The 26,287-nt window shown below is 44.9% G+C and overlaps 1 protein-coding gene across 1 annotated transcript in view; it reads right to left on the bottom strand.

The window, feature by feature from the left end:
* The window catches only part of MYPN (myopalladin), a 1,604,598-nt gene that overhangs the window by 310,782 nt on the left and 1,267,529 nt on the right, over positions 1 to 26,287 (bottom strand). Inside the window, exon 15 of the mRNA XM_069610599.1 lies at positions 19,586 to 19,668. Coding sequence (XP_069466700.1) covers positions 19,586 to 19,668 — 83 coding nt within the window. The remainder of the gene's footprint in view (positions 1 to 19,585; positions 19,669 to 26,287) is intronic.

A 26,287-nucleotide genomic window follows, 5' to 3' on the forward strand; every position in this document is an offset into this window, starting at 1 on the left:
GCTCGACGTGGGAGGCATCATGGCTCAGGGCCATCAAGATCGGAGGGGCAGGCATCGGCCGGAGGGCAGGGCAACCCTGGCATGGCGGTGTGTTCCGTGTGGGAGGAGTTTGGCCAGCGGATAGATGCGGAGCGGCAGCGGGCGGAAGAGGAGCGGCTCGCCATGGCCAGGGCGGAGATCTCCATGCATCAGGCATTGAGGCGGGCTGCGTGCCTCGAGGAGGCTCGCAGGGAATTTGGAGAGCACATGGGGTTGTCCCTGCGAGACCTCGGGGCCAGGACTGAGTCCCGCCTCCAGGACATAGACATGGAGTTCGAGGATGCCCTGGCCAACATCACCAAGTGAGCCGCAGGACTAGCCCGCTGCCTCTGTATATCGTTTTTTAGTTAGTTAGTGCTAGGTTTCCTTTATTTGAAATTTTTTTTTGGACCGCTTGGACAATGGCCACTTCTTTGTACATATTTTTTTAGATAGTTAGTATTAGGTTTAATTTGTGGTGTTGGGCTCATGGACCCTTGAACAATCCTGTAAATATAGTTATTTTTTTTGTGAGATAATTTATTTTTACTTTCATATTGGTCACACCATGTCGTAATGGTTTATGTTTCATTTCATTCTACTTGTGTTTACTTTGGACAAAATCGATTCTTTTTTCTATCCTTTGTTTTTTGGTTTCTCATTTTTGTTCCCGGACATGGACCTTTTATTTGCTTTCCCAGATAGTTGTCAGAGTTTACTTTATTTTTATTTTTTAATACATTTTTATATTATCTTACACTTGTGTCATTTTTTCTTTGATTTCTTACATGCCATGATATGGGTTTTGACATTGACTTGCACCCATTGTGTATGTGTGTGTGGCGGACATGTGTTCTTTTGCTTAGTTGCCTTTGGGGTTGTGTCATGTGATTGCATTCACTATGTGGGTGCATGCAATCCTTGCCTGGGTGTTTGTGCTGGGTATGCTGGTCATTACTGCCATTATTGTGTATCGTCAGGACCAGGGGCCAGGGGGACATGGGTGGGGGCCTGGTGGAGGGTGCCCCAGGTGGATGGGGGGTTGGGGGTGGTGGGAGACATGGGTTGGCCATGGGTGGGGGCCTGCTGGCAGGTTGCCCACAGTGCTGGGGGTGGTGGGAGACATGGGTTGCCCATGGGTGGGGGCCTGCTGGCAGGTTGGCCACAGTGCTGGGGGTGGGGGTGGCGGGAGACATGGGTTGCCCATGGGTGGGGGCCTGCTGGCAGGTTGGCCACAGTGCTGGGGGTGGGGGTGGTGGGAGACATGGGTTGCCCATGGGTGGGGGCCTGCTGGCAGGTTGGCCACAGTGCTGGGGGTGGGGGTGGTGGGAGACATGGGTTGCCCATGGGTGGGGGCCTGCTGGCAGGTTGGCCACAGTGCTGGGGGTGGGGGTGGTGGGAGACATGGGTTGCCCATGGGTGGGGGCCTGCTGGCAGGTTGCCCACAGTGCTGGGGGTGGGGGTGGTGGGAGACATGGGTTGCCCATGGGTGGGGGCCTGCTGGCAGGTTGCCCACAGTGCTGGGGGTGGGGGTGGTGGGAGACATGGGTTGCCCATGGGTGGGGGCCTGCTGGCAGGTTGCCCACAGTGCTGGGGGTGGGGGTGGTGGGAGACATGAGCAGGTGTGCAGGGTAGTTCCCTGTGGTGTGTGCTGCCTGCAGGGGCCGTGGAGGGTGTACAGGTAATGCCTGGGAGCACACAGCCAAATCGCGTGTGCAACTTCCCGCGCACCCCTCGAATCCACGTTCCCTGCCATATCGCGTGTGGGACTTCCCGCGCGCCCCTGAAATCCACGTACCCGGCCATTTCGCGTGTGCAACTTCCCGCGCACCCCTCGATTCCACGTTCCCTGCCATATCGCGTGTGGGACTTCCCGCGCGCCCCTGAAATCCACGTACCCGGCCATTTCGCGTGTGCAACTTCCCGCGCACCCCTCGATTCCACGTTCCCTGCCATATCGCGTGTGGGACTTCCCGCGCGCCCCTGAAATCCATGTACCCGGCCATTTCGCGTGTGCAACTTCCCGCGCACCCCTCGAATCCACGTTCCCTGCCATATCGCGTGTGGGACTTCCCGCGCGCCCCTGAAATCCACGTACCCGGCCATTTCGCGTGTGCAACTTCCCGCGCACCCCTCGAATCCACGTTCCCTGCCATATCGCGTGTGGGACTTCCCGCGCGCCCCTGAAATCCACGTACCCGGCCATTTCGCGTGTGCAACTTCCCGCGCACCCCTCGAATCCACGTTCCCTGCCATATCGCGTGTGGGACTTCCCGCGCGCCCCTGAAATCCACGTACCCGGCCATTTCGCGTGTGCAACTTCCCGCGCACCCCTCGAATCCACGTTCCCTGCCATATCGCGTGTGGGACTTCCCGCGCGCCCCTGAAATCCACGTACCCGGCCATTTCGCGTGTGCAACTTCCCGCGCACCCCTCGAATCCACGTTCCCTGCCATATCGCGTGTGGGACTTCCCGCGCGCCCCTGAAATCCACGTACCCGGCCATTTCGCGTGTGCAACTTCCCGCGCACCCCTCGATTCCACGTTCCCTGCCATATCGCGTGTGGGACTTCCCGCGCGCCCCTGAAATCCACGTACCCGGCCATTTCGCGTGTGCAACTTCCCGCGCACCCCTCGATTCCACGTTCCCTGCCATATCGCCTGTGGGACTTACCGCGCGCCCCTGAAATCCACGTACCCGGCCATTTCGCGTGTGCAACTTCCCGCGCACCCCTCTAATCCACGTTCCCTGCCATATCGCGTGTGGGACTTCCCGCGCGCCCCTGAAATCCACGTACCCGGCCATTTCGCGTGTGCAACTTCCCGCGCACCCCTCGATTCCACGTTCCCTGCCATATCGCGTGTGGGACTTCCCGCGCGCCCCTGAAATCCACGTACCCGGCCATTTCGCGTGTGCAACTTCCCGCGCACCCCTCGATTCCACGTTCCCTGCCATATCGCGTGTGGGACTTCCCGCGCGCCCCTGAAATCCACGTACCCGGCCATTTCGCGTGTGCAACTTCCCGCGCACCCCTCGATTCCACGTTCCCTGCCATATCGCGTGTGGGACTTACCGCGCACCCCGGTATGCACGCACACGTTTTTCTCTCTGCGCGTGTCTGTGTTTGTGGGTACCCCTTTGTACGTCATTTGTCCAGGAGGGCAACAGTATTGTACATTGGTTATGTCTGTATATAGGTGCTATTTGTTGGCGCGCCTTTTAGCGCACATTTCTTGCAGGCGCAGACACGCTACCGCCTGCTTTCTTGTGGCGGTCGTGTTTGTGCCTGTTTGTGCCTGTGCGCTGCTTTGAGCGTGCGCTTTTTTGCCCTATTCTATTCCATGAATACGTGTTGTATGCGAGCGTGTGGGCGTTCCGCGCACTTGCCTCCTGAACTTTCCCCGTGCCGCCCACATTCTTCCCCATTCCGAGTGTTGTGCCCCATTTTATTCCCCATTCCGAGTGTCCCGCCCTGTGTTCCGCCTACTTTAGAGCTGTGCGCTGCGCTCGGAGTGATGGCGCAGTGGCCGTGGCGCACGACGTTGGTTGACCTGTGCGCCGGCCTGCGCCGCGCGCTTTTTCGGCGCACGTCCTCTGCTTTTCTTGCGCACGGACTTCCATGAATCGACGTGCGCTGGTTTCCCTGCGCTTTGCGCTGATTTTCGGCGCAGCGCACGAATTGGCCCCTCTGCGCCGGGATTTTCGGCGCACATTTATTCCATGAATCGGCCTGTAAGTCTCACAAAAGAATTACAGATAGCATGAGCAGAGACGAATTCGTTCACCAGATAGTAGCGGAACAGTTCAACATTCTAACACTGAATTCAAACGCTCAGCATTCTAACGCTCGCAGTTTAGAAAAAGTAGAGTTCGAACAAAGAGAGCTATACAGCGGGATCAAAGAGTCATAGCTCTGCAGTCTCCCACTGTGTTTAGGCACTCGGCACACAGCCGCACATGGATTTTCATAAACAGTAATTCAACAGAGGGATCAAAGAGTCATAGCTCCACAGTCTCCCACTATGTTTAGGCACTCAGCACACAGCCGGACATAGATTTTCATAAACAGTAATTCAACAGAGGGATCAAAGAGACATATCTCCGCAGTCTCCTACTGTATTCAGGCACTCGGCACACCGCCGCGCACAAAAACGAAACCTGGTCAGTGGGATCAAAGAGACGCTGCTCTGCAGTCTCCCATTGACATATGAGCAAGGATTGCTTCCCGAAGCCGTCCTTCGGGCACAATAACAACGATGCTGAGTCAAAACTGCACATCAGCGAATTTCCCCCCGCAAGCAATTCTTCCGATCACCAGGCTTAGGGCTGCACAAGTCACGCCAATATAGTTATATAACAGTCACTCACGTTTATGTAGGACTGTTTTAGTAAGTTATTTCAGGGTCACAGTGGTAGCTGTTTGTGTCGAGTTGTACATGAGATTAGCGGATCATGTTTCCTCGCAAAAGCGGAAGCGCGTGTAAAGTACCTTCTCCTTCTCTGTGCCCCAACAGACCACTGTTATATCCGCCCTACGTCCCGCAGCGCGGTGACGTAGGGCCGCTTAATAAAAGCCCCGCCCCCGACAGTGGGAGGCAGTTCCGGGCAAACCCAGCACAGCGTGTGGGTGTCTCTTGTCTGCGCTTCTGCCGATGCCGCGCCCCAGGCCGCACGGCCTCGTGGACCGGTGCCAGCCCCACGTGCGGGGCCTCCAGAGCACCGGTACATAACAACCACTTGCTTCCCCACTTGCCGCTCCGCGCTGCAAGTGGTGTTTTGTAGTTAGTGCAGGCAGAGGCTCCCTTGATGCTCCTCCTCCAACAATAGCAACAGAAGAGATACTCCCAGGCAGATAGGGCAGACCACAACAGACCACTTGCTTCCCCACTTGCCGCTCCGCGCTGCAAGTGGTGTTTTGTAGTTAGTGCAGGCAGAGGCTCCCTTGATGCTCCTCCAACAATAGCAACAGAAGAGATACTCCCAGGCAGATAGGGCAGACCACAACAGACCACTTGCTTCCCCACCTCCTCTCCACTCGTGCTCCACGCTGCAAGTGGTGTTTTGTAGTTAGTGCAGGCAGAGGCTCCCTTGATGCTCCTCCTCCAACAATAGCAACAGAAGAGATACTCCCAGGCAAATAGGGCAGACCACAGCAGACCACTTGCTTCCCCACTTCCTCTCCTCTAAAGGATATTTGTACTGCGCACTATCACCACCAGAGTGGTCCCCTGGCGCTCTGGCAGTTCTGGAAAAAAAAGGGAGAGGTGGAGGGGAGTTCGTGGGGATGAGCTAGAGAGGTGCAAGAGAGCAGTGATGTGCTGTAGGTGGCCTCAGCCCGGAATTCCGTTGGCTGGGCTTGGAGTGTTATACTGTCAGAAGACGTTGTGTGCTGTTGTGCGCGTTTATGTGTGCTTTGTTTTGTTGTTGCTGTGTAGTGAAGTTTGTGCGGATTATTGTGTTGTAAGTTTGTGGTTGTGTTTGATTAGAATTTGTGAGGTGTATGGAGAGGGTGAAGTTGTTAGTGGGTTGGTTAATTGGCTGCCTATGTGGCCCCTGTTTTCAGAGGCGTACAGGCGTTTGTGCACTCTAGCCAAGAAAGCATTCCCAATCTGGTAGGAGGGCAGCATTGGTAAGCCTGGGTTTCTTTTGCAGGAATTCAGCTCCTTGTCCGCTGATTGCCCTGTGTGTTATGCACATTGTTTTGAAGGTGATGCGATGTTTGAGTGGGAGCCAGTGCAGTGTTTTTAGGGCTGCAGTGATGTGGTTTCTTCTGGATAGTTTGAGGAGGAGTCTGTCTGCTGCATTTTGGATCTGTTATAGTTTCTTCAGGATGTATTCTAGTGTCCCGAGATAGAGGCTGTTTGCATAGTCGATTCTTGACATGATTAGGGCGACGATTGTGAGTGTTTTGTGGGTAAAGGAGAGGAAAGGTAAGATTCTTCTTGCCGTGTGAAGGAGGAAGAAGCATTTCTTGATAAATGTATTTATTTGTGGTTCTATGGTTAGGGTGTTGTCCATCAGGACTCCCAGATTTTTTACTACCTTAGATGGAATTGGTGCGGTTCCCATTTCCGTTGGCCATGGAATGAAGGTGGTGTTCTCTTGATGTTTGGATATAATCATGATTTCTGTCTTTTCTGGGTTGATTTTCAAGTTGTTGGCATTCATCCAATTAAAGAGTTATTTTAGACACTCGATTAGGGTTGAGAGATGGGCTTCATCGTCTTCGATTCTGTAGATGATTTGAGTGTCATCTGCGTAGTTGTACCATGTAATTTTGTATTTTTTGAAGATTCTGATTAGTGCTGTTTGGTAGATGTAGAAGTACAGTGATGATAGTGAGGACCCTTGTGGTACTCCACAGTCATTGACTCGTGGTGTAGATTTGAAGGGCTTTAACCAGACAGTTTCTGTTCCAGCGTAGTGCTGTGTCTGTTATGCCTATGTATTCTAGTCTTTTGGTTAGGGTGTCATGGCTAACTGTGTCAAAGGCTGCAGAGAGGTCGAGCAGAATCAGGGCTGAGGTTGTGTCGGAGTCTGCGTTTGTTTTTAGGTCGTCCCAGATGGACAATAGTGCTGTTTCTTTTCCTCTTGCAGGTCTGAAGCTGACTTGTGCTTGGTCCAACAGGTGATTTTTTTCTACATGTTCTTGGGTTAATTTGTAGACGTAGGTTTCCAGGAGTTCTGTTGGGTAGGGAATGTTTGAGATCGGCCTGTAGTTGGAGAGGTCTTCTACGTCGCCACTTGTGTTTTTTAAGAGTGGTTTGATATATGCTGATTGGAATGTTTTTGGTACGGTTCCTGTTCCTATTGAGAGATTTAGGAGGTTTCTGTAATATTCTGTAATATTCTGATGGTGTTTCTTGTGCGAGGACTGATTTGTAGATGTCAGGCGGGCATGGATCCATGGGTGAACCTGATCTTTCACCAGCAAGACGAAAGCCTCTGCCGATATTTCGGGAAAGTTTGTGAGTTTGTGCTGTGGTTCTGTGTTAGATTCAATTTGTTGGATGTTATGGTTGGTTGGTCTGTTTTGTATGATTTGTCGGATGTCGTTGATTTTGTTTTTGAAGTGGTTTCTCAGAGGGGTTTGGGGTGTTGTCACAGCCTGGTGGGTTTCTTATTTCTTTGATGATGTTGAACATTTGTTTTTGTGAGTTTGTCGCATTGGTGTTTCTGTCGTCATAATGCCTTCTCTTTGCCTTTTGTATTTCCTTTTCTTCTCTGGGTCGTATTCTTTCCTCCATTCTAGCTCCATTTTCTTGTTGTCCCTTTTCATGGTGCTCAGTAGTGGGCTGAACCATTTTGCCATTGCTCTTTTTTTTGATGGGGTGAATGGTTTTTCCAGGGTGATCTTTTCGATTGTATCAGTGATCCATTTGTGTAGCAGCTCCGCTTTCCCGTCTAGGTCAGCCAGCTCCAGTTCTGTAATTGAGGGTCTGGTCATCTCCAGTTGTTCGAACAGGTTGCTTGCTTTGATGGTTTTCCAGTTTCTTTTTGTGGTGGTTGTGAGTTTGGGGCCTGGATGCAGAGTGGAGATGGTAGTCTGATGATGAAAGGGATGATGAGATGGTCGCTCCACAGTATTTGTATCGGTGGTGCCGTGGTGATGAGTTTTTCCTGGGCGAAGATTGCATCATGGGTGTGTCCTGCCGAGTGTGTTGCTCCTTTGACCAGCTGTCATAGTTTCATAGTTGTCAGTTGTCCGGTCAGTGAGTTTTGGGAGTTGGCGTGACTTGCTTCAAACCAGATATTGAAAAACCCCAGGATAATTAGATGTTCATGCTTGCCGGCTATGTTGGTGATGGCTTCTATGAAGTTATCGACGAAGGTTGCATCATATGACTGTGGTCTGTATACCAGGATGAATGTGACATTGGTTTTTGGGTTTGCTGATAGGTGTATGACCCTGGTTTCGCAGTTGATGATTTTGATAGGGTCGTCTGTTTTTTATTTTTAGGTGTTCTTTGAATGCTACAGTGAGACCTCCTCCTTTTTTATATTTGCTGTTTATTTGAAGGAATTTGAAGTTGGCTGGGAGGCAGCTTTAGAGTGTGATTTTGTAATTGTTGTCCAGCCATGTTTCTGTGATGAATAGGATGTCAATGCTGTTGTCATCGAGGAGGTCAACGATCTCTGTTGAATGTTTTGACATGGATCTTGCATTTAATAGATTGCAGTGGAGTTTAGAGGTCTGATTTGGTTTTGGTCTTTATTGTTGGGGTCGTCTTCTGATCGGTGTTGGGGTTTCCTTTAAGGTCAATCTCTATTTGAGGTGTTGGTAGGTGCATCTGTATCGTCGAAGAGTTCTTCTAGGTTCAGTCTTAGGTTTTTGTTTTCCTCAGGTTCTTCTTCCAAAAATTGTGGGTGTCGAGTGGAAGCTACTCTTGATTTGGTGATGAAGGGTGTTATTATGTCGATTATGTTTTTGTTATTTCTAGCGTTGTCTGATTTCTTCTGCATGGTTGTGTTTGGTTTTCTGCTGTTGCTGATTCTCGCGTTGGGTTGGTTCATTCTGGTGATTGGTTGTTTGCGAGGTATGGAGTTAAGTAGAGCGATTTTTCTCTTCTCTCACCGTTGGTTCGAGTGTCGTTCCTGTGATTCTGAGTGTTTTCTGCAGTTGCATGTCTTTTGTTGCTGTTCCGGTGTGTTTGTTCTTTCTGCTCTGCTCTTTTTCTTCCACTTGGTACAGGTTGTTTGCGTGGCATTTTGGGTTGAGGGCTGTTTTGGTCTTTATTTGTTTGTTTGCTTTGGTCTGGCGGTCTTGTGGTGTAGTACTGGTTGAGGGGAATTGTGTGCTATAGGTTTGGGTACTATCTATACTTGTTTAGTCAGTGTTTTGAGTAAGCTAGGGGAAGTTAGTTAGTATTGTATTGTTGGGTTAACATTGGCTGACCTTAATATGAGTCTCCCTGGATGAGGTTCACTGCGGTGGAAAGATTACAATTCTAAACACAGGTGAAAGAGCGCAAATCTAAATACCGCTAGATTTGAGAGTCCTGTATAGTGGAAGAGAGGCCTATGCCTAACAGGTGAAAGAGTACAGTTCCAAACACAGTTGAAAGATTACAATTCTAAACACAGCTAGATTTGATAGTCCGTTCAAATCGGTGCTATACTAGACATCGCTGTGCTTAATAGTGTGAAGTTAGGAAGGCTGAAGAGGTGTTATTTATTACTATGGTGTTTTAGGATGGATTAGATAAGTGGGTTAGGCTTTCAGTTATTTCTCTGTTCCCCACCTAGGCAACTCTTACCATACAGGTCCGTGGTCGTTGCTGGTTGGCGTCTGGCCACTGGCTTCACCTGCGGACACCTGCTCACACTTCTTGGGGCTGCCCTTTGCCTAGGGGCCCTTAGCCGTGGGGGCTGCACGGGCAGAGGGCTGCCCTGGGAGGGTCAGTTATGGCTTGGGTAACATGGGCCGCAAGCCCAATCAGAGCAGGGGGGGCGGGTCAGGAGGCAGGAGGGAAGGAAAACCAGGAAGTGGGTTGGGAGAGGGAAGGCAAAGGGTGATTCGGGGGCCTGGGGGCCTTTAAAAAAAAATCAAAATGGGCACAGAGAGGGGCAGGCTCACCTCACGCCGCTTCCTCATTGGAATCAGAGGAGCCAGTGTGCAGTGGGGTCGCTAGACCCTGGAAACACGGGCCAGAGGCCCAATCAGAGCAGGAGGGGCCAGTCGGGAGGCAGGAATGAAGGGAAAACAGGAAGAGGGTGCAGGTAGGAGAGGGATGGCGAGGGGTGCTTCAGGGAACTGGGGGGCTTTTTTAAAATAAAATCAAAATGGGCACACAGAGGGGCAGGCTCATCTCACGCCGGCTTCCTCGTTGGAATCAGAGGAGCCGGTGTGCAGTGGGGTCACTAGACCCTGGAAACACGGGCCGCAGGCCCAATCAGAGCAGTGGGGGTGGGTCGGGAGGCGAGAGGGAAGGAAAACCAGGAAGAGGGTACAGGGTGTGAGAGGGTCAGCGAGGGCTGCTTCGGGAGATTGGGGGGCCTTTTTAAAAAAACAATCAAAATGCGCACACAGAGGGGCAGGCTCACATCACGCCGGCTTCCTCTTTGGAATCTGTCCCTAATAGGAATCCCTGTGTAACATTCAACAGAGAGTCCAACAACTATGCTTTGTTCCTATGAAGGGGAGAATGACACAGATGTTTCCATAAATATCTATAGCTTCTGTCTGCCTCCAAGAGGACGTTCTGCAGAGCCAGGACCAGATCTGCTCTGATACTTGATTGGTGTTTGGATTCATGGCCGGAATCCACACCTAATTGAAAGCCCCAGGAAGTTTGTCATGAAAACGTGAATATTCAGACCCTTTTCCCATTTACTGATTAGTGTCTGAATATTCACTCATCTCCTGAATTCTCTATGCAGTAGGTGAGTCTGCATCCACACTTTCTCAGACCAATGGAAATTGAGATTGAGGACGTGGGAAGAAAATACGTAACTGAAGATGATATGTGGAAGCTCTGCCTGCCTGCATAGGAGGAACAGGCTATGCCAGTGTCTACAGACAAAGGACATCTCAGCAGCAGAGGAAACCAGAGGATCAGCCCTTCCTGTATTTAATCTGATGAGTACAGTCTGGCTGCATGAAGATGCAGGACCGCCAGAGCATCGGTAACAGACAAAGTCAGAGACCTCTCGTTCAAAAAGCAACAAATAAGCAATGACCGCTGTATGCCAGCTGCACCTTCCTGTTGTTGTGTCTGTCGCAATACTTCTTTCAAGACACTTTCTCAGCAAAATGTTTTTTTCCTAGAAACCACCCGTCCTGCTCTTACCTTTAACGAAAATAATGCATTTGTTAATAACATCATTGTGTGGACATTCTCCGCTCTGCACCACCTGTTCTAAATTTCAGTGAGGTTCCATGTTTTAAAGACTCTGCCTCATTGCGAGGCTGGCGGCCGTGGAATGAACAGTGCCAGTAAGATACTGACACCATTTATTCCGGGCCGCCACTTTACAAGTTTGCTCAAGGGGGGAGGTATGCACGTCTGGGTCAGACCAGATGTGCATACCGCCACCCGCAAGCAGACCAGGATGCTAAAAACGGACCCGTTATTAACGGGTCCGTTGTTAGCATCTTCCCCATTCCCATTGAGCCCTATGGCGGCTCGAAAGGGAATGGGGATGTACCGGGTCTGGGTCCCAAGAAAAGGGAATTACTGGGCCCGCAAAAGTCGGAATGGCCCGGTAATTCCCTTTTTTCTGGACCCGGACAAGAGTTTGGAGGCAGCCATGCCACTAAGAAAGGCAGGGCTACCTCTGAGTGCCAGATATCACAGGCATTTTAACCCCACATGCAAATCATGAGGCTGTCTGAATGAGTATATATGGTTGAAAGTTGTGAAAAAGGAAATGAGCACTAAAGCCAGTTTGCATTATTAGCTTAGTGACTCCAGCATACAACACTTTCATCACTATCAAAGTTATACAATATAAAGACCTGTGGTCATTCTTATGTTCGCAAAATCCTCTTTGATTTTACACAAAGGAGCCAGCAGTCATCCTTGCTGGTAATTTATTCAGTTTAAAAAAGAAATGTTTTATTTATTGGTTAAAAAGCATTCAACTTTTAATAAAATATATAAATGTTTAAGAAAATGTTTCCATTAAAGCCAAGAGTCAAAAAATTGTCAAAATGTTTGTCTCACAATAAAACTATAAAATTAACATACATAAATAATTCATTTCTCATTCATTCATTATGGTCAAACTGCTAATAGAATCTAGACATCAGCACATATGCATAAGGTTTGTTAAATATCTAATCCAAGGAAAGGACCCTACCATGTACCAAAACATGATTTATCACAATTCATCACACTTTATAATAGAGTTATAGATCGTTTGAGGGGGTGACAGTTCAAGAGATTTTATAAATTCCACTAAAGCCAACACTACAGAGGTTGTCCTCCCAGCTAAACATGTAGTCCAGAATTGTTCCATGTCCACAGATGGATTTAAGGGTACACATCTCTCAAAATATAACTGACGTTTACCCAACAGAAGTTTACACTCAGTCAAACAGTGCCTCAAGGTTTCATAGGAACCCTCCAAATTACAAAATTGGTACGTAACATGATCCTTTGGAATTTGGCCATACCATGCAAAAGAATCTGTTTTGTAAGTATCAAATTCCAACTATATTGCAAGAAGATGGCCCTTGTTAACCTATCAGAGTAGATGCATAGAAAGGGGGCTATAATACCCAACATCTTAAAGTCAGTGTGACAGTGGTTCAAAGAGGGATATTAGTGTAAAGCCTCAGAGGTTTATATCCAGTCAAAATTATACAGTGATCATTTAACCCGAAGAGGAATATGCACCAGATCTTCAATTGTGCAATCAATAGCGTTTAAAATAGCCGTGCTTCTTACCACGATCAAATTCATTCGAGCACAGCCATGAATCTGGAGGATGTCTTTCAGGTCTACAAAAAGAGATCCTATAGTGGAGCACAGAATCTTACGAAATAGAGAAAGAATTCTCCAGTCAGCTCTCGCTTTTAGAGATATCATTCCCAACTCATATCGTATAAGACCTACTGGCAGTGAATTTGGAAGCCTTAGTGTTCTCTCCCAAAATATCGCCTCAAGAGCCAGTAAACAGCCTATTACATTAGGAGGGTAGAGCAACTTTGGAACAAGTTTGTTTTCATAGAACTGAATATCAGGTTTCAAGGAAAACGTACAATATTTCTGATCGATCTCTACCAGCTCAGAAGAAAGACCATGTACACAGTCTTTAAACCACTGTCTTAATTTTCCAATGCAGGGCTTAGCGTTCCTAATGAAACCTAAGTAGGTCATGGATGATACAATATCAAGTTTTATATCACGTATCCTCCATCGATAGGAGCTCTTAATCCTCAGTCTAGAAAGTTGCATTATCTCAGTCTTCTCAGGGTTGACCTTCAGAGAGTCATCCTCAATATATTTAACAAAAGAATTAATCAGTCGCTGAAGGCCCACTGCAGTACAATCAAAAAGTAAAATATCATTGGCATGAGCCAAGGATCTTAACCTTAGGTTACCCAGTTTGGGTTATACAAGGACTGAAGACTTCAATGAATCATCTACATCAGCGAGATATAAATTATATAGACAGGCCGCCAAAACAGATAATTGACTAAAACTGGATGAAGTAGGAATAGTTCAGGATAGGCCACCAGAATGGTTTAGGCAAACCTGCATGTTTGTGTCATTATAGAATCCAACAATAAGTCTCAGCAAGCTTGGAGGAATACCCCATGGTTGCAGTTTCAACCACAGTTTATTAGTAAACTGCATCAAATGCAGATGCCAGATTGAGCAACACAACAAAAATAGACTCATAGGACTCCGCCAAAGTCAGTTGTTGTAGGCAGTTTAGCATAAGTCCTTTTAAGGTTGTCCCCAAGTTGCGTCTAAACCCTGTTTGCCATTTGCTCAGAATCTGGCAATCTGCCATTCAAGATAGTACCAGAGGACAAGGTTCATAATCTTCCTTAATTTAAAAAATATTTTGAAAATGAGTACACACGCCATTTCTGTTACTGCGTTGATTTGCATACTGGGTTGCGAAAGATCAATGCTGTTAACCAGCCTCCAAAAAGCCTTTGAGTTTTTATTTACTAAGCAGGCCAACATAGCTTTGGAATCTTCCTGAAACCCTTTGGCTCATGAGTTCCGCACACCAATTTTTGTAGGTCTGTCGAGCCTTGCTAATATGTACAAGAGCCTCTTCCCACGGTAGCTCTGAGTGGGACTTGAAATATCTTAATATCTTATAATTTTCCTCATGACACATCTTCTAGTTACTAGCTCCTCACTATATGAGTGGAGGTGCCCTTCGCTTTTGCCCTTAGGTAAACCTCCACCATACCCAGTTGCACCAGAAATGCCTATGAGAGTTTTAACAAATTGCCCAAATGTTCCTACTGCAAGGATTCTATTCTACAAATACTCAGAGGAGGATCTAAGGAAGTGTGATAGATGATTGTAATGTAATGTAGACTTCTATAGCGCCGTAAGCCCACAGGCATCAGGGCACATTTGACAAAAATAAACATAACTATCTGGAAATCTTACAGGGGCAGCTGACGAGGTACTAATTAAGGCAGGGATTACTTAAAGAGGTGAGTCTTCAGGTGTTTTCAGAATATTAAGTGATTCTCCTGTAGTCTCAAAATTAATGGGAGATAATTCCACATCTGGGCTGCCTGCACTGCAAAGGACCTGCCCAATGCTGATTTAAGGTTGTGTTTGGGTACTACCAGTGAATTTTTCCCAGCTGAGCGCAGCTGTCCCTTCTGCGTGTAGAGTATCATACTCTTCTTCAAATAATTGGGTGCTTTCCCAAAAAGGCATTTGTGCACAAGCATAAGGGATTTAAACGTAATCCTCTCTTCGACTCCGAGCCAGTGTAGCCCTTTTCTGGCCATGTTAATATGGTCTCTTCTAGTAAGGTGCTTTACCAATCGTACAGCATCATTTTGGATGACTAGACAGGTGTGCAGATCTTTTGCACGAGCCCCTATAAGAAGGGCATTACCATAGTCCAGCCTAGACAGCACCACAGCCCTGGCAATGGTGGCTATGTTGTTATCACTCAGAAAGGGTCTGGTAATCCTCATGAGCCTCAGATAGTAAGCTGTGTTCTTTCGAATGATATTGGCCTGAGCTTCTGAGTTAACGGAAGAGTTCATCATCAAACCCAGGGTTTTGACCAGGCTGGATACTGTTATGATGGCCTCCTTTATCTGGAATGATTTATATTCCCCCCCATTTTGTCTAAAAGGCGGCTGGATCCAAACAGCATGAGTTCAGTCTTAGAATCATTGAGGCACATCCACTTGGCTTGCATCCAGTCATCGATTTTGCTGTATATTAGTCCTATCTGGTTGCTGTCTGCTCTGTGAGATCCTCTAGCTCTATTATTAGCTGTGTGTCATCTGCGTAGTTGGTAAAAAAGACTCTTGACTCCGTCAAGATGTCACACAGTGCACGCATGTACAAATTAAAGAGCATGGGTGATAGACTGGCGCCCTCAGGCACTCCAAAGAGGATCAGAATGGGATCTGAAAAATTGTCTCCCAAGTGAACTCTAGCTTGGCCATTAGTAAGAAAAGAAACTAGCCATTTCTGTGCCATATCTGAACAGCCCACAATGTCTCGCAGGGCCTTGAGCAGTAAAGCATGATCAACCAGATCAAATGCCGCACTAAGATCTAATAGCATCAGGATCCTGATTTTACCCTTGTCCATGAGTCCTAGCATATGGTTCTGGAGATCGAGCATGGCCGTCTCCGTGCTGTGTGGCGTTCTGAAAACGGACTGTTGATGGTGTAGGCATGCGTGGGTTTCTACATGGTCTTGTAACTGTTGGGTAGCTATTTTATCTAAAATTTTGAGTATAAAATTGGAGTTAGTGATTGGCCATGAGTTTCCTGGATCCTTTGGATCCAGCTCAACTTTCTTCACTAAAGGTGTGATGGTAACCTTTTTATTTCTTCAGGAACTATTCCCTCTTTGAAGGAGGCATTGGTGATTCTTAGCAGAATGGGAGCAAATCGCTCTTTATTTCGAAGGATAATGTTAGGGGGTAAAACATTTTCCACACAGGACGTGGGTTTCATGTGACCAAGCACCTCCAGTAACTCTGTTTCTGTTAATGGAGTGAAAGTAAAGGTCGCCAGTCCCTGGGTTTTATCAGTCTCAGTGGTACTGATGTCTTGTTTTAATTTGTTCCTGGCATTGATGATGTTCTGCCGAGCTTTAGCTATTTTAGCGGAGAACGCTTTTTGCACTGTGTCGCAGTCTTCTTTCAATGGAAGAAGAAGTGGGGTAAGATTTTGCGGTTTCTCTACACTCTTGAGAATTTCAAAGAGTTTGCTGGTCTTATTATCTGCTAGTTCAATTTCCTTATTGAAGTAATTGGCCTTGGCTTGTCTTATTTTCTCTTTATACTTCTTGTTTGCTATTTTCCATCTCTCTCTGTTTTTAGTGGTCCTATCCGAATGCCATTGCCTTTCCAGAGATCTTTTTTCAATTTTAACGGTTTCTAAGTCCGAGTTGTACCATTTCTTTCGGTTACTGATTTTCCTGGCTAGATTGGATTTAAGTGGAGCTATTTCATCTAATTTCTGTATGTGTATCATATATTTCTTAATCAATACATCACAACTATCCTGCTCCTGAACGGAGGTGAGTATTATATCTAGGCATGGCTGGATCTGTTCTAGTGTCAGGTTTTTAAAATGTCTACTGGTAACCTTAACATGAGGATTGTGTTTCATCAAAGGGGCCTAAGTTCAATATTCAAAGTAACTAAATAATGGTCACTCCATATACATGGCTCTGTCTTGCAATTTTGATATTTTACGTTATTTGCTATGACCCAATCCAATTGATTTCCTTGAGGAGTAGTGGGTTCCTCATTTACAATCACGAAATCTAGGTCATGTAAAGCTTTCTCCAGGGAGATGGCTTCCTTATCTTTTAAATCCCTACACCAATGACTGAAGTCACCTACCACCAAGAAAGATGTATTGGTGGATTGAAGGTTTGCTAATTGAGATTATTACTTTTTTTTGTGTTCTTAAGTTCTTAGTTTTCCATTATTGTTGACTATTTTTCTGTCCAGAATTCTTAGCATGGACAGTTGTTGCTACTATGGGCATAGAAGAGACATAGGAGGTAGCCTCTGTGTCGGAATCAATATTAACAATAAGTATACGGTGTGGTGAGATCATCCATGGTACATCTTCATCGGACGCTGAATCAGATATTACCACTGGTGGGGACACCTTATAAGATTTAATAGGAGGAGCCTGCCCAGTAGATTCATCTGCACTAGGGAGGTGTACAGCGCCAAATTCCCCACCAATTCCCCCCCCTGGATTTAGTTATATTCCCATTCCCAGGAGCCCTCAAAATGTTTGATTTGATACCCCCATCAGCCCACCTCACTTTATCAGCAGCCAACATATGACCACCACCTGCAGTCTTCAAGTCAAACCCGTCCCCTCGTTGAAAGTGAAACGCTTTTTGCTATGTGTAGTTTTATGTTATTGAACATAAACAGCAAGGACTCCAGGACTGCCGAATTTGACTTAACTTTGGTCTTCAAGCTTTCAAAGAGAGAAACCAGAATACACAGAACCTGGTTTTTCTCAATCAGAGTATGATTTGAAGGCGAATTCCACCGACAGGTCAGTCCTGGAGTACAAGAAGATAGGTGTCTCGACTGCGCTGGCGCTGGGGCAGAATCGAAAAAGGAATCGTAGCAGAAGTAGAATCGATGATGATGTCTGGAGGGGTATCTGCAAAACTGTGCTCTGCAGAAATGTCACTATCGCATATTACCACCTCGTAAAATCATAGTGTTCCGTGCACTCTCTTGTACTTGGTTTGTGGAGAAGCATGTGTCAAATAGGCCCCAGTCTTAAATTTCCCTTCAGAGGGAAAAAAAGAAGTGATCAATTTGTTTGTGCTCTTCTGTGTCGGAAGTTGTTGAAAGTTTTCACGCAGTGAAACTATTACGACCTCGCTCAATGGTGATACAGTTACAATGTTATAAGAGGTATCAAAACAGTCCTGAGTCACATCAGGGGAAGGGGAAAGAGGCAAATTAAGTGCAACAAGCATCTGCATCAGATATATAATAATCAGTTTTAGTTGAGTGAGTCAGAGTTTTGTCACTGCGTAGTTTGATCATGATAGTGGGATTATTCCACTCTAAAACAAGAAGCGTCGCGATATAGGACTACTCGTGTTTAACACACAAAAAAATGGAAAACACAAGTCTGTGTTATTGTGGAGAGGGCTATGAGCTTGTTGTATAAAGGCTCACACTCCCAGTCCCCCTATTTCATAACGTTTATATAGGGCTATGAGATAAAACTCACACTCCGAAATAAGAAAGTGCGAGAGTAGGTCTCAAGCATACTTGTGAGATGCAGGTATACAATGTCCTGCACATGCTCAGGACTCAAACTACTGCCAGATCACAACAGTTAATGTCTCGCCGTCGCTTGGGCTAGTCAGGCCTCAGCTCACGCGAGTTTCCAGTCTGCAATCAGCAAACACAAAACACAGTGCACAGCGCTCCGCACATGCGCTGTATTCTTATCCAAGAATTATTCAGTGGAAACAGTGAAAGTGAAGACAGACTGCAGTTGCTGTGTACCCAGGGAAGCAGAGCATAGACAGTACTCCTAGCGCCACCACAGCATGAAACACACTAGTTACACACTGTGCCTCTTTCCTCTGTCCCCTTTCTCATAGGGGCATTTTGAAAGAGTTCAACAGGAAGGCACACAACCATCTTGGAATGAAATCATTATAGAAAATATTATATTGGTTATTCTAGTTTTTGAAAATGTGTTTTTCTCAGTAAGATAACCCTAAAAATATTAGTATGACTACACTATATAGTGGAAGTGATTATCAGAATTGTACAGTTGTAAAATTGTAAAAAGAGCCTGTTTACAATGTTATTACAATTAAACTATTTTCTTTTTATAATTGTTTCTTTTGCTGAGACTACGGACAACTTAGTCTCAAAATGTATTTTCTTTGTGGAAAGGGTTACACTCAGATTAAAACCAATGCCTTGTTTCTTTAGTTAGCACTAAAGCAATGCTTAATTCTGTGTGCAGGCCACTGTTTTGTTGGTAGCTCTACTGAACCTACACATTTTGTAGGGAAATCTATGAGAAAGTAAATGATGCAAAGAAAGAACAGAATAGATTGCTTTCTTTTTGGATCCATTTTGAATTAGCAGCAGTGCACTGCAAGAAAGGCTTAACAGGAGTTTAAGTCCCAGTCCTTCTTCAGTGGTAAAGCCAGCAGACAGGCCCAAATATAAAAAGAATAGAGCCAGACTGTGGAGGGAAACTAACAATCTTGCTGGCTAATGCCAACCTGTTCCAGAGCGGAGGAATGTATCCTATCATGAAGAGGGTGCCCAGCTGTCTATGAGACAGTCAAAAAGGAATTCCTATTTAAGTATAATGCCAAGGGCAAATATAATTCTGAGGTAAAATACTCTAAAGGGGAATATATTAAATACCAGCCCCTTTGATTTGTGAATTCCGAGAGTATGATATATACATTGATTGTGCATCCTGAGAAGTTAGGAACTATTTCAGAATAGTATGTGCTTCAGGAATTATACATTTGATAGAATAGAGCATTCTGTAGAACAGGGTATTGGACCCATGTTCGTTCTCAGTGGAGGGGTTCCCACACTCCTTTTCAATGTTGTAGTTTGAAAACATCTAGAGAGCCAAAGAGCGCAGACCCCATCACTTTGTGATACATCTAAAGTTTGAAGGAAAACCTGCAGTCTAGCTATGTGTCAGTGATTGTCACACCCTAAACACAAGACAGAGAGAAGCTATCATAACTGACACCATTCACAGAAATATAATTCAAGAATGGTTGAGCAACATCAACAATGAAATGTCCAACTTGGAGCAATATCTGGTGCTGTTGCATTGCATGAACAGATAATATCCATACCTAAAGCAGTTCTAATTTTTCTAAAATAATCATGCATTTTCCTTACCTGTGAAAATGAACTGTTTGGGATTTCCGGAGATGTATGGAAGCTGTTTGCACAAGTAAATGACCGGAGCAACTGATTTTGCCCTGAAAGAAATAAGAATAATGAATGCATATGCAATAAGATATGTGACCGGACATCAATCATTCACAGCATGTTGTCCGGAAATGGAAGATGCTAGTTTTTGATTTCAATCATACATGTTACTTTATTTTGAACTATGATCTGCGATATATTTTTGTTAAACAATATTTAGTGACGGTATATGGTTTTTATATCCAAATATTAATTCCCAAACATTGTACTTTTTTTGCCAACTGTGGAAAGACAAATGCTTGATAAAAACTGTGCAACTAACTAATAGTACATGTACAAAACTACAGAGATGTTTCAAGGGGCTGCTACCTTGCAACACTTTCAAAGACAATGATGCCTTATAGACTGTGAAAGTTGTGGCGGGTGCCATAAGTAGGGGCTGGCCAATTGTCCCAAGAGATGACGATGAATCAGTGCGAAAGCTTGTTGAGTCTGCTCAATAAATGAATGTTGATCCCTCGTAATTACAAGGCAGTGTCCAAGTTTTGTGCCTGGAGTCTTCAGAACATTCACAAGCTGCAATATGCCTGCATGTGAGGAGGATGTTTTATGTGTGTGTCAGCCCATTTATACTACATGAGGAAATCGACTGTGGACTAACTGGCATCAGGACCAACATAATTAAATCCAGAGGGGAAGGAAGAGACTTGCTGATGGCAGGTTGCTGTTTTTCAAGAGTATTGACTTGTTATAAAAGCGAGGTACTTACTATGAGAGAAGAAGACAGTTTATTAAGTGATGGTCTTGTTGGTTTTAAGAAAGACTCAGTGGAAGGATCACTTTGGTACTTGGGATGCGATGTGTCCCAGTAGTTAAAGACCAGATTTTGAGCATGCAAATTGGTTCACTCAGAGGTCTATAGAAGGTTCCATGTCTTAATTAGACCATAATGCCATATCTGGTGAGTTGTGCTGGGTGGAAACTGACCTCTGCTCAATGTTATAGAAGATTTGCATTTGTATATACTTGATTCAAGTCTAGTCTCACTGTAGCGTTTCACACTGGTTTAACATCCCAGCAAATACAATCCCATGCACAATTCCAGGCAGTTTATTCATCAAAATGTATTAAAAAAAATAAAGTAACTTCAACTAAGGTAGTCTCCCGCTTTACCCTTGAAATCAGTACAACGGTATCTGTACCCAAAAATCAATGATCATCACATACATTGACCTGCCTACATTAATCTCACAATTGATAGTCATTCAGGTATTCACTAAATTCTAAATATATACATTCTAGCCCAAAAGACAATAGGCATGTTATGGCTTTGTATTCTACATTGGCTTCTCTAGACCACATAGTTTAACTCAATGATAATGTTTCAAGATGAGTCAGCTGTCTTTAAAACATTTGATTTTCTCCAATATCAAGACAAGCATGGCATCAGAGAATAAATGCTTGAACAATTAACTTTCAATGAAAATGTACAATCCACCAACTCCCCTGTGCGTGTGTGAGATAGTGAATGCATCGTGTATGTGCAGGTCATCGAAGGTAGATAATGGTCAACCTAATTTGGCTCGTGCAGGTTTGAATTCGAAAATGCACTCAGGGACTCATTTACACTGTTCTGAACCCGCATGTGTGCTGTGTTCTCAAAATATGTGGGTGCCACCTTCTCTGTGCATGTGTATGTGACTTTCACTAAACATGAGTGTGCTGCTTTCCAACTATATGTGTGTGTGACATTGAATATAGTGGTGTGTGCAGCCGTAATTTCACATGTACATGTGCGCCATTTTTTATCTATTAGCTTGTGCTAGTGTCCATCTGTATATGCATGCACATCTTTCATTGAGCTTGTCTATAGTTTTTAGCCTCTGCATGTTTTTGTCTTGGGAAATACTATTCCCCATGTAACATGTACAATGTTAAAAATAACCTTCCCTTCCACATTACACAATCTGTTTGTGCATTTAAAGTTAATGGGCACCAGTGGATTAGCACTTTACACAATTCTTATCAAGTAGCATTAATTATCCATACTAATTTTTGTTGAGCAAATGCCTAATCTAGGACTATGGAGTCCTCTGACTGCAATAGTATTTGCAACAGCGCTACAGCCCAAAATAACTCTATAGTGGCTAAGCCACTAATCACTTTTTTTTAATATGGCTTAGTTTTACAAAGGTATTTTCATGTTAAAGTGGCACCAAAACACATTCAGTTTTACATTTGGTTTCTCAATACAAAGTACATAGGGCTTTAAAGAAGTAACTCGCTTGGTGTCCCATTTAACAGAGATGACACGTGGCATATAAAATGCCAGCACCTGTGCTCCTGTTCTTAAATTGCATTCCCTGGATGTCCTTGCCCTTTATCTTCCCAGATTTACCCTGGTCAATCTATGTGGGCAGTTTGGGGTTGATTGGAACTCAATTTACCTTTTAGAAATGTGGTTTCTTATTTGGAGAATCTGCAGGGGACTCTTTCCACCTGGAATCATTCCTTCAGCAAACACCCAAATATAGATTGGTCATCCTTCATTTATGTGCGGGTCGCCAATCTGCATGGAGATCAGTCCTTAATGCTCTACTCTCCAATCTCCAGATGATTTTAAAAATGCTCAGTGTTCATCTCCCTGTATTCCATAATAATCCTAATATCCTGTGTACATGAAAAGATATGTTGTTTTAACTCATCCCAGGTCTTGTCACAGAGATGTGGTCTCTATAAGCCTCATGACAAGAGGGGAGGGGCGCTTCCACTCCTCATGGAAAGATGTCATTTCATGTTTAGACCTAATGTTTTATTAAAATATGCTAGCTTAATAAAACGTATATCACTGTGATATAGATGTCAGTTCACACAATAAGACACTCAAATGATTGCAGTGCCATCAGATTTTGTGAAGTTACGTATTTTGGCAATTTTCTTCCTATTCAAAATGTGGCACTGTACATATCTTTTTTACATATTTTTATATAGACTTTACTTGTAGCTACAACATGGACAAATGTTGTATTGATGCACGATTGCATCACCACGATTTGATGATTAAACCGCTGATTTATTATTTCCCTCCTTTTACTTTCTATTCATTTTGCTATTTTGGAGTTACGAAAGGTGGCACTAGCGGTATATCCCCTGGCTACTCCTTTTTCAAAATATTACCATGTCAAAACCCACGTCTCTTCCGATGGAAATAGTATTCAATAACCTTCGTCGTGTTGACCTGGGATAATGTCGTCTTTATGGCAGGCATTGAGTTTGATAAATTATGACAGACCCTTTGAGGCTGTGCGCCCAAGATCCATTAGTAGCATCTACAATTTGTGTATAGGGCTTTCTCCTAGGAAACCAGCCTACAGCACAGTATCTCGAGGCCTCCTATTTTATTATTATACATTGCTAAACAAGCGTTTCAAAAGGGGAATCTTCTATGGGCAGTTTCTAACTCCCCTTTATGCAAAGGAAATATGTCTGGGACAGAATTCGCAGTGTGTTTTGTTCATTTACATATGCATATCACCATTAACAAGAGAGTGATATATTATAAATTAAGCAACGCATTTTCTTGACACATGGTATCTGAATTATAAGGAGATATTTAATACATGCAGTTCTCTTTTACTTCAGAGTGGTCCAGGCTGGATTCATATGTTGATAACATATCAAAGGTGTTTGGGTCTTAAAACATAACACTCACATGCTTTCAATACACGTTCTATGGCCTTTTGTTTTCCTTGCCTTTAGTATTTACAATAAACTGTATTAAAAAGGGACTTCTGAATGGTCGAAACTGATAAGTTATGTTTCTTTATCAAACAAAATATTCTCAGGTGCGTGCACATTTATTTAAACTTTTTCAGGGGCATCCACTTAAACAAGGCAGGAAGCAAAAAGTGTAATTCAACAACATGCTCTTTTTAACAATGCCCCTTTGGAGATGCTATGTGCCTTATTCATAGAAGCGTTATACAATGGCGCAATCCCATAGGAAACCGCTATGTGAATCAGCCTCTATGTGTCATCAGTTTATGGTAAACCGTAATCTTTTGCTCCAAGTTTCATGACAATGTAACATGTAATTTGGGCAGAAAGCCTTTTCCGCCTGCTATGGCCTACCACATGCAGCAGTTTGGCCATTAGCACACCAGCACAATGTCCAGGTGCAAAGGGACGTTTTGGTGAAAGAAAGAGCGGGCCACACAGGGGATTTCGGGGTGATAAGGACACAGTAGGCAGACACGCAGAGAGTAGACATATTTTATTTCTATGATGGCTGGTTACAAAGGCTTCAAAGAATGCTTCAGAAGACCAAATGTGAGCAACTAGAAAATACATTTGTTGTCTTGAGGGAAGCTAAGCATGGAAGTGTAGATGCAGGTGCGGAATGGCAGGGAGTAAAAGCAGGAGAAATGTGGGCAAGGGTGAGAGCCGGAGCAGGCAATGGGCTACTCGTAATGTGTATGTACAGTATGCAATATATTCAATAATGAATACACTACACTCCATATGCATGCTTAAAGTACCTATACAACATAACTAAAAAAACACATGTGCTCTGCTCAATGTAAACTCACAAAAACAACAAAGCCAATGCCTCCAAATCTTGCCATTACAAAACAAAGTAGCATAGAAAATGTCATAAAAAAGAAAAGGTATCCTGATGGTAGATACTTCAGACAACTCATGTTTACCTTGTATAGTAGAATGCTGTACGTTCTATACTCTGATGATGTCCCGTGACTTGCCCTTGGATTTTGCAGAGGGGGAGCATGGTGCTGGGTTCCAATATTTACTTTGTGATGCAGGGCCATGGGTTGGTGTGGGGAGGATCCCATGCTAACCTCCTGAACACCCAGTTTAAGGAGCAGGGGCTTGCCACATTTGCACCATATTAAAATCTAATCCTTTCGGGGAAGAATGTACAGACCATTGCTGGGTGGTGTAACGAGGACAAGAGGTCTGCAAGCCCTTCAAGACAAGCCCGTCATCTAGAAACACTTTAAAATCTGGTACTGAAAATTGTATTGCAGAAAGAGCAGTATCACTAACTACCAGCAAAAGTGCAGAAAGAGCATTCGGTAGATAGGCTGCCACCAGAGAAGCATCATGTCTGCTTACCAAGCATGGAACTCTAGTGCTTGCGCGCATGTGCAAGACTTGCCAAGAATCAAAGATGGTGGGCCGGCCTTCTACAGGCTTAAGGAACACTGAATCCCTGCATTAGTAAAATGAAAAAAAAACAGATGCAGCAAGTCAGTTAGGAGGCAGCTAATCCCACACAAGCAAACGGAATGAAACACATTTACAGACCCTCACACGGACCTGACGCAGTGGGCAGGGGGGCACAGGAATCTAAAAGGAAGCCATTTGGGGAGGAAGACAAAGCATGCTGTTAGGTGACTGGGAAAAGGAGAGGCTGGGGGTGATGATGGGAAGCGTGAGATCTGATGGGGTGGTGATAAGAGAAGCAGAGGAGGCAGTAACAGGAGGAGCAGAGGAGATGTGACAGGAAGAGTAAAGCAGGTGTTGGAAAGAGTAAGCATTGAGGAGGAGCAGCAGAAGAGGCCGAAGTAGGTCCACATTAGGAGATGGAAAGAGTAAGATCTGAGGGGGAGGTGATCACATAAGGAGGAGGTGGTGAAGGGAGAAGCAGAAGAGAAAGAAAGGTCTGTAGAAGACCAGAAGAGGCGAGAAGAACAGGGAGACAAACGTGTGCCAGACCCATGGGGTGCGTGAATGAGGTGGGAGGAAGAATAAGCATGCGGCAAAGCACTGAGGAGTCACAAAAGTGAACTAATCAGCTAAGGATGTGATTTGAAATTCTTCTTATAACAATCCCAACCTATTTGAAAATCCTGTCATGGAATGTGGCAAACAATCATTCAAATATCAATGATCTGGATTGGCACTCATTTATAGACTTGAATCATAGCATTTCACTACAGGAAACCTGGGCAATTTCAATTCCACCAAAACCAGACAAGGCAAGCAATGTTATTCCTGTCTCAAAACATAGGGGAGAGAGAGAGACCACATGGTAGTTAACTCACATCCAATTGATTACAATTGCTGATGATACATTTTCCAAATGGCTCCTTGTTAATTTTCTGTATTGTCTACATTAGCCCATTGGGTGTTCTTCCTCCATAGCCAAAGTATCTTACTTGGGGAACTAACTGTATACTTTAATGATTGTAGATTAGCATAATGCACAAATTGAATCTCTAAACTGCTTAATTGTCATATTCTATTCTATGATGATGACTTTTGGGGTATCCCAAAGTGCAGACTACGCCTATTAGGTCCTCTCAACCATATTTGTGGACCCTACACTCTGGCCCTATGGTCTCTTGCAAGGACTGTCAGACCCTCAACATCCGCTGTCAAGCCTATCTGCATTCCCCTCACAATTCTCTCCAAACGATAAATCCTCAGTGTGATGACAATGTAGGTCTTCAAATGCCACATCTTTTCGCACCTCAAGGTGATCTCATTCTACTTTTACCTGTAAAAAACCCACCCCTCTCCCTTCTTTAAAATATCTATGTTTTTTCTTTGATTGTGCTATTAGCAAAAGCTTGGGTGGCCCTAACAAACACAGCCCTGACAACGCAACTCTCATCTACAGAGAGAGAAAGAGAGAGAGAGAGAGAG

Source organism: Ambystoma mexicanum, chromosome 8, assembly GCF_040938575.1.
Source record: "Ambystoma mexicanum isolate Mex_15411 chromosome 8, UKY_AmexF1_1, whole genome shotgun sequence".
NCBI lineage: Eukaryota > Metazoa > Chordata > Amphibia > Caudata > Ambystomatidae > Ambystoma > Ambystoma mexicanum.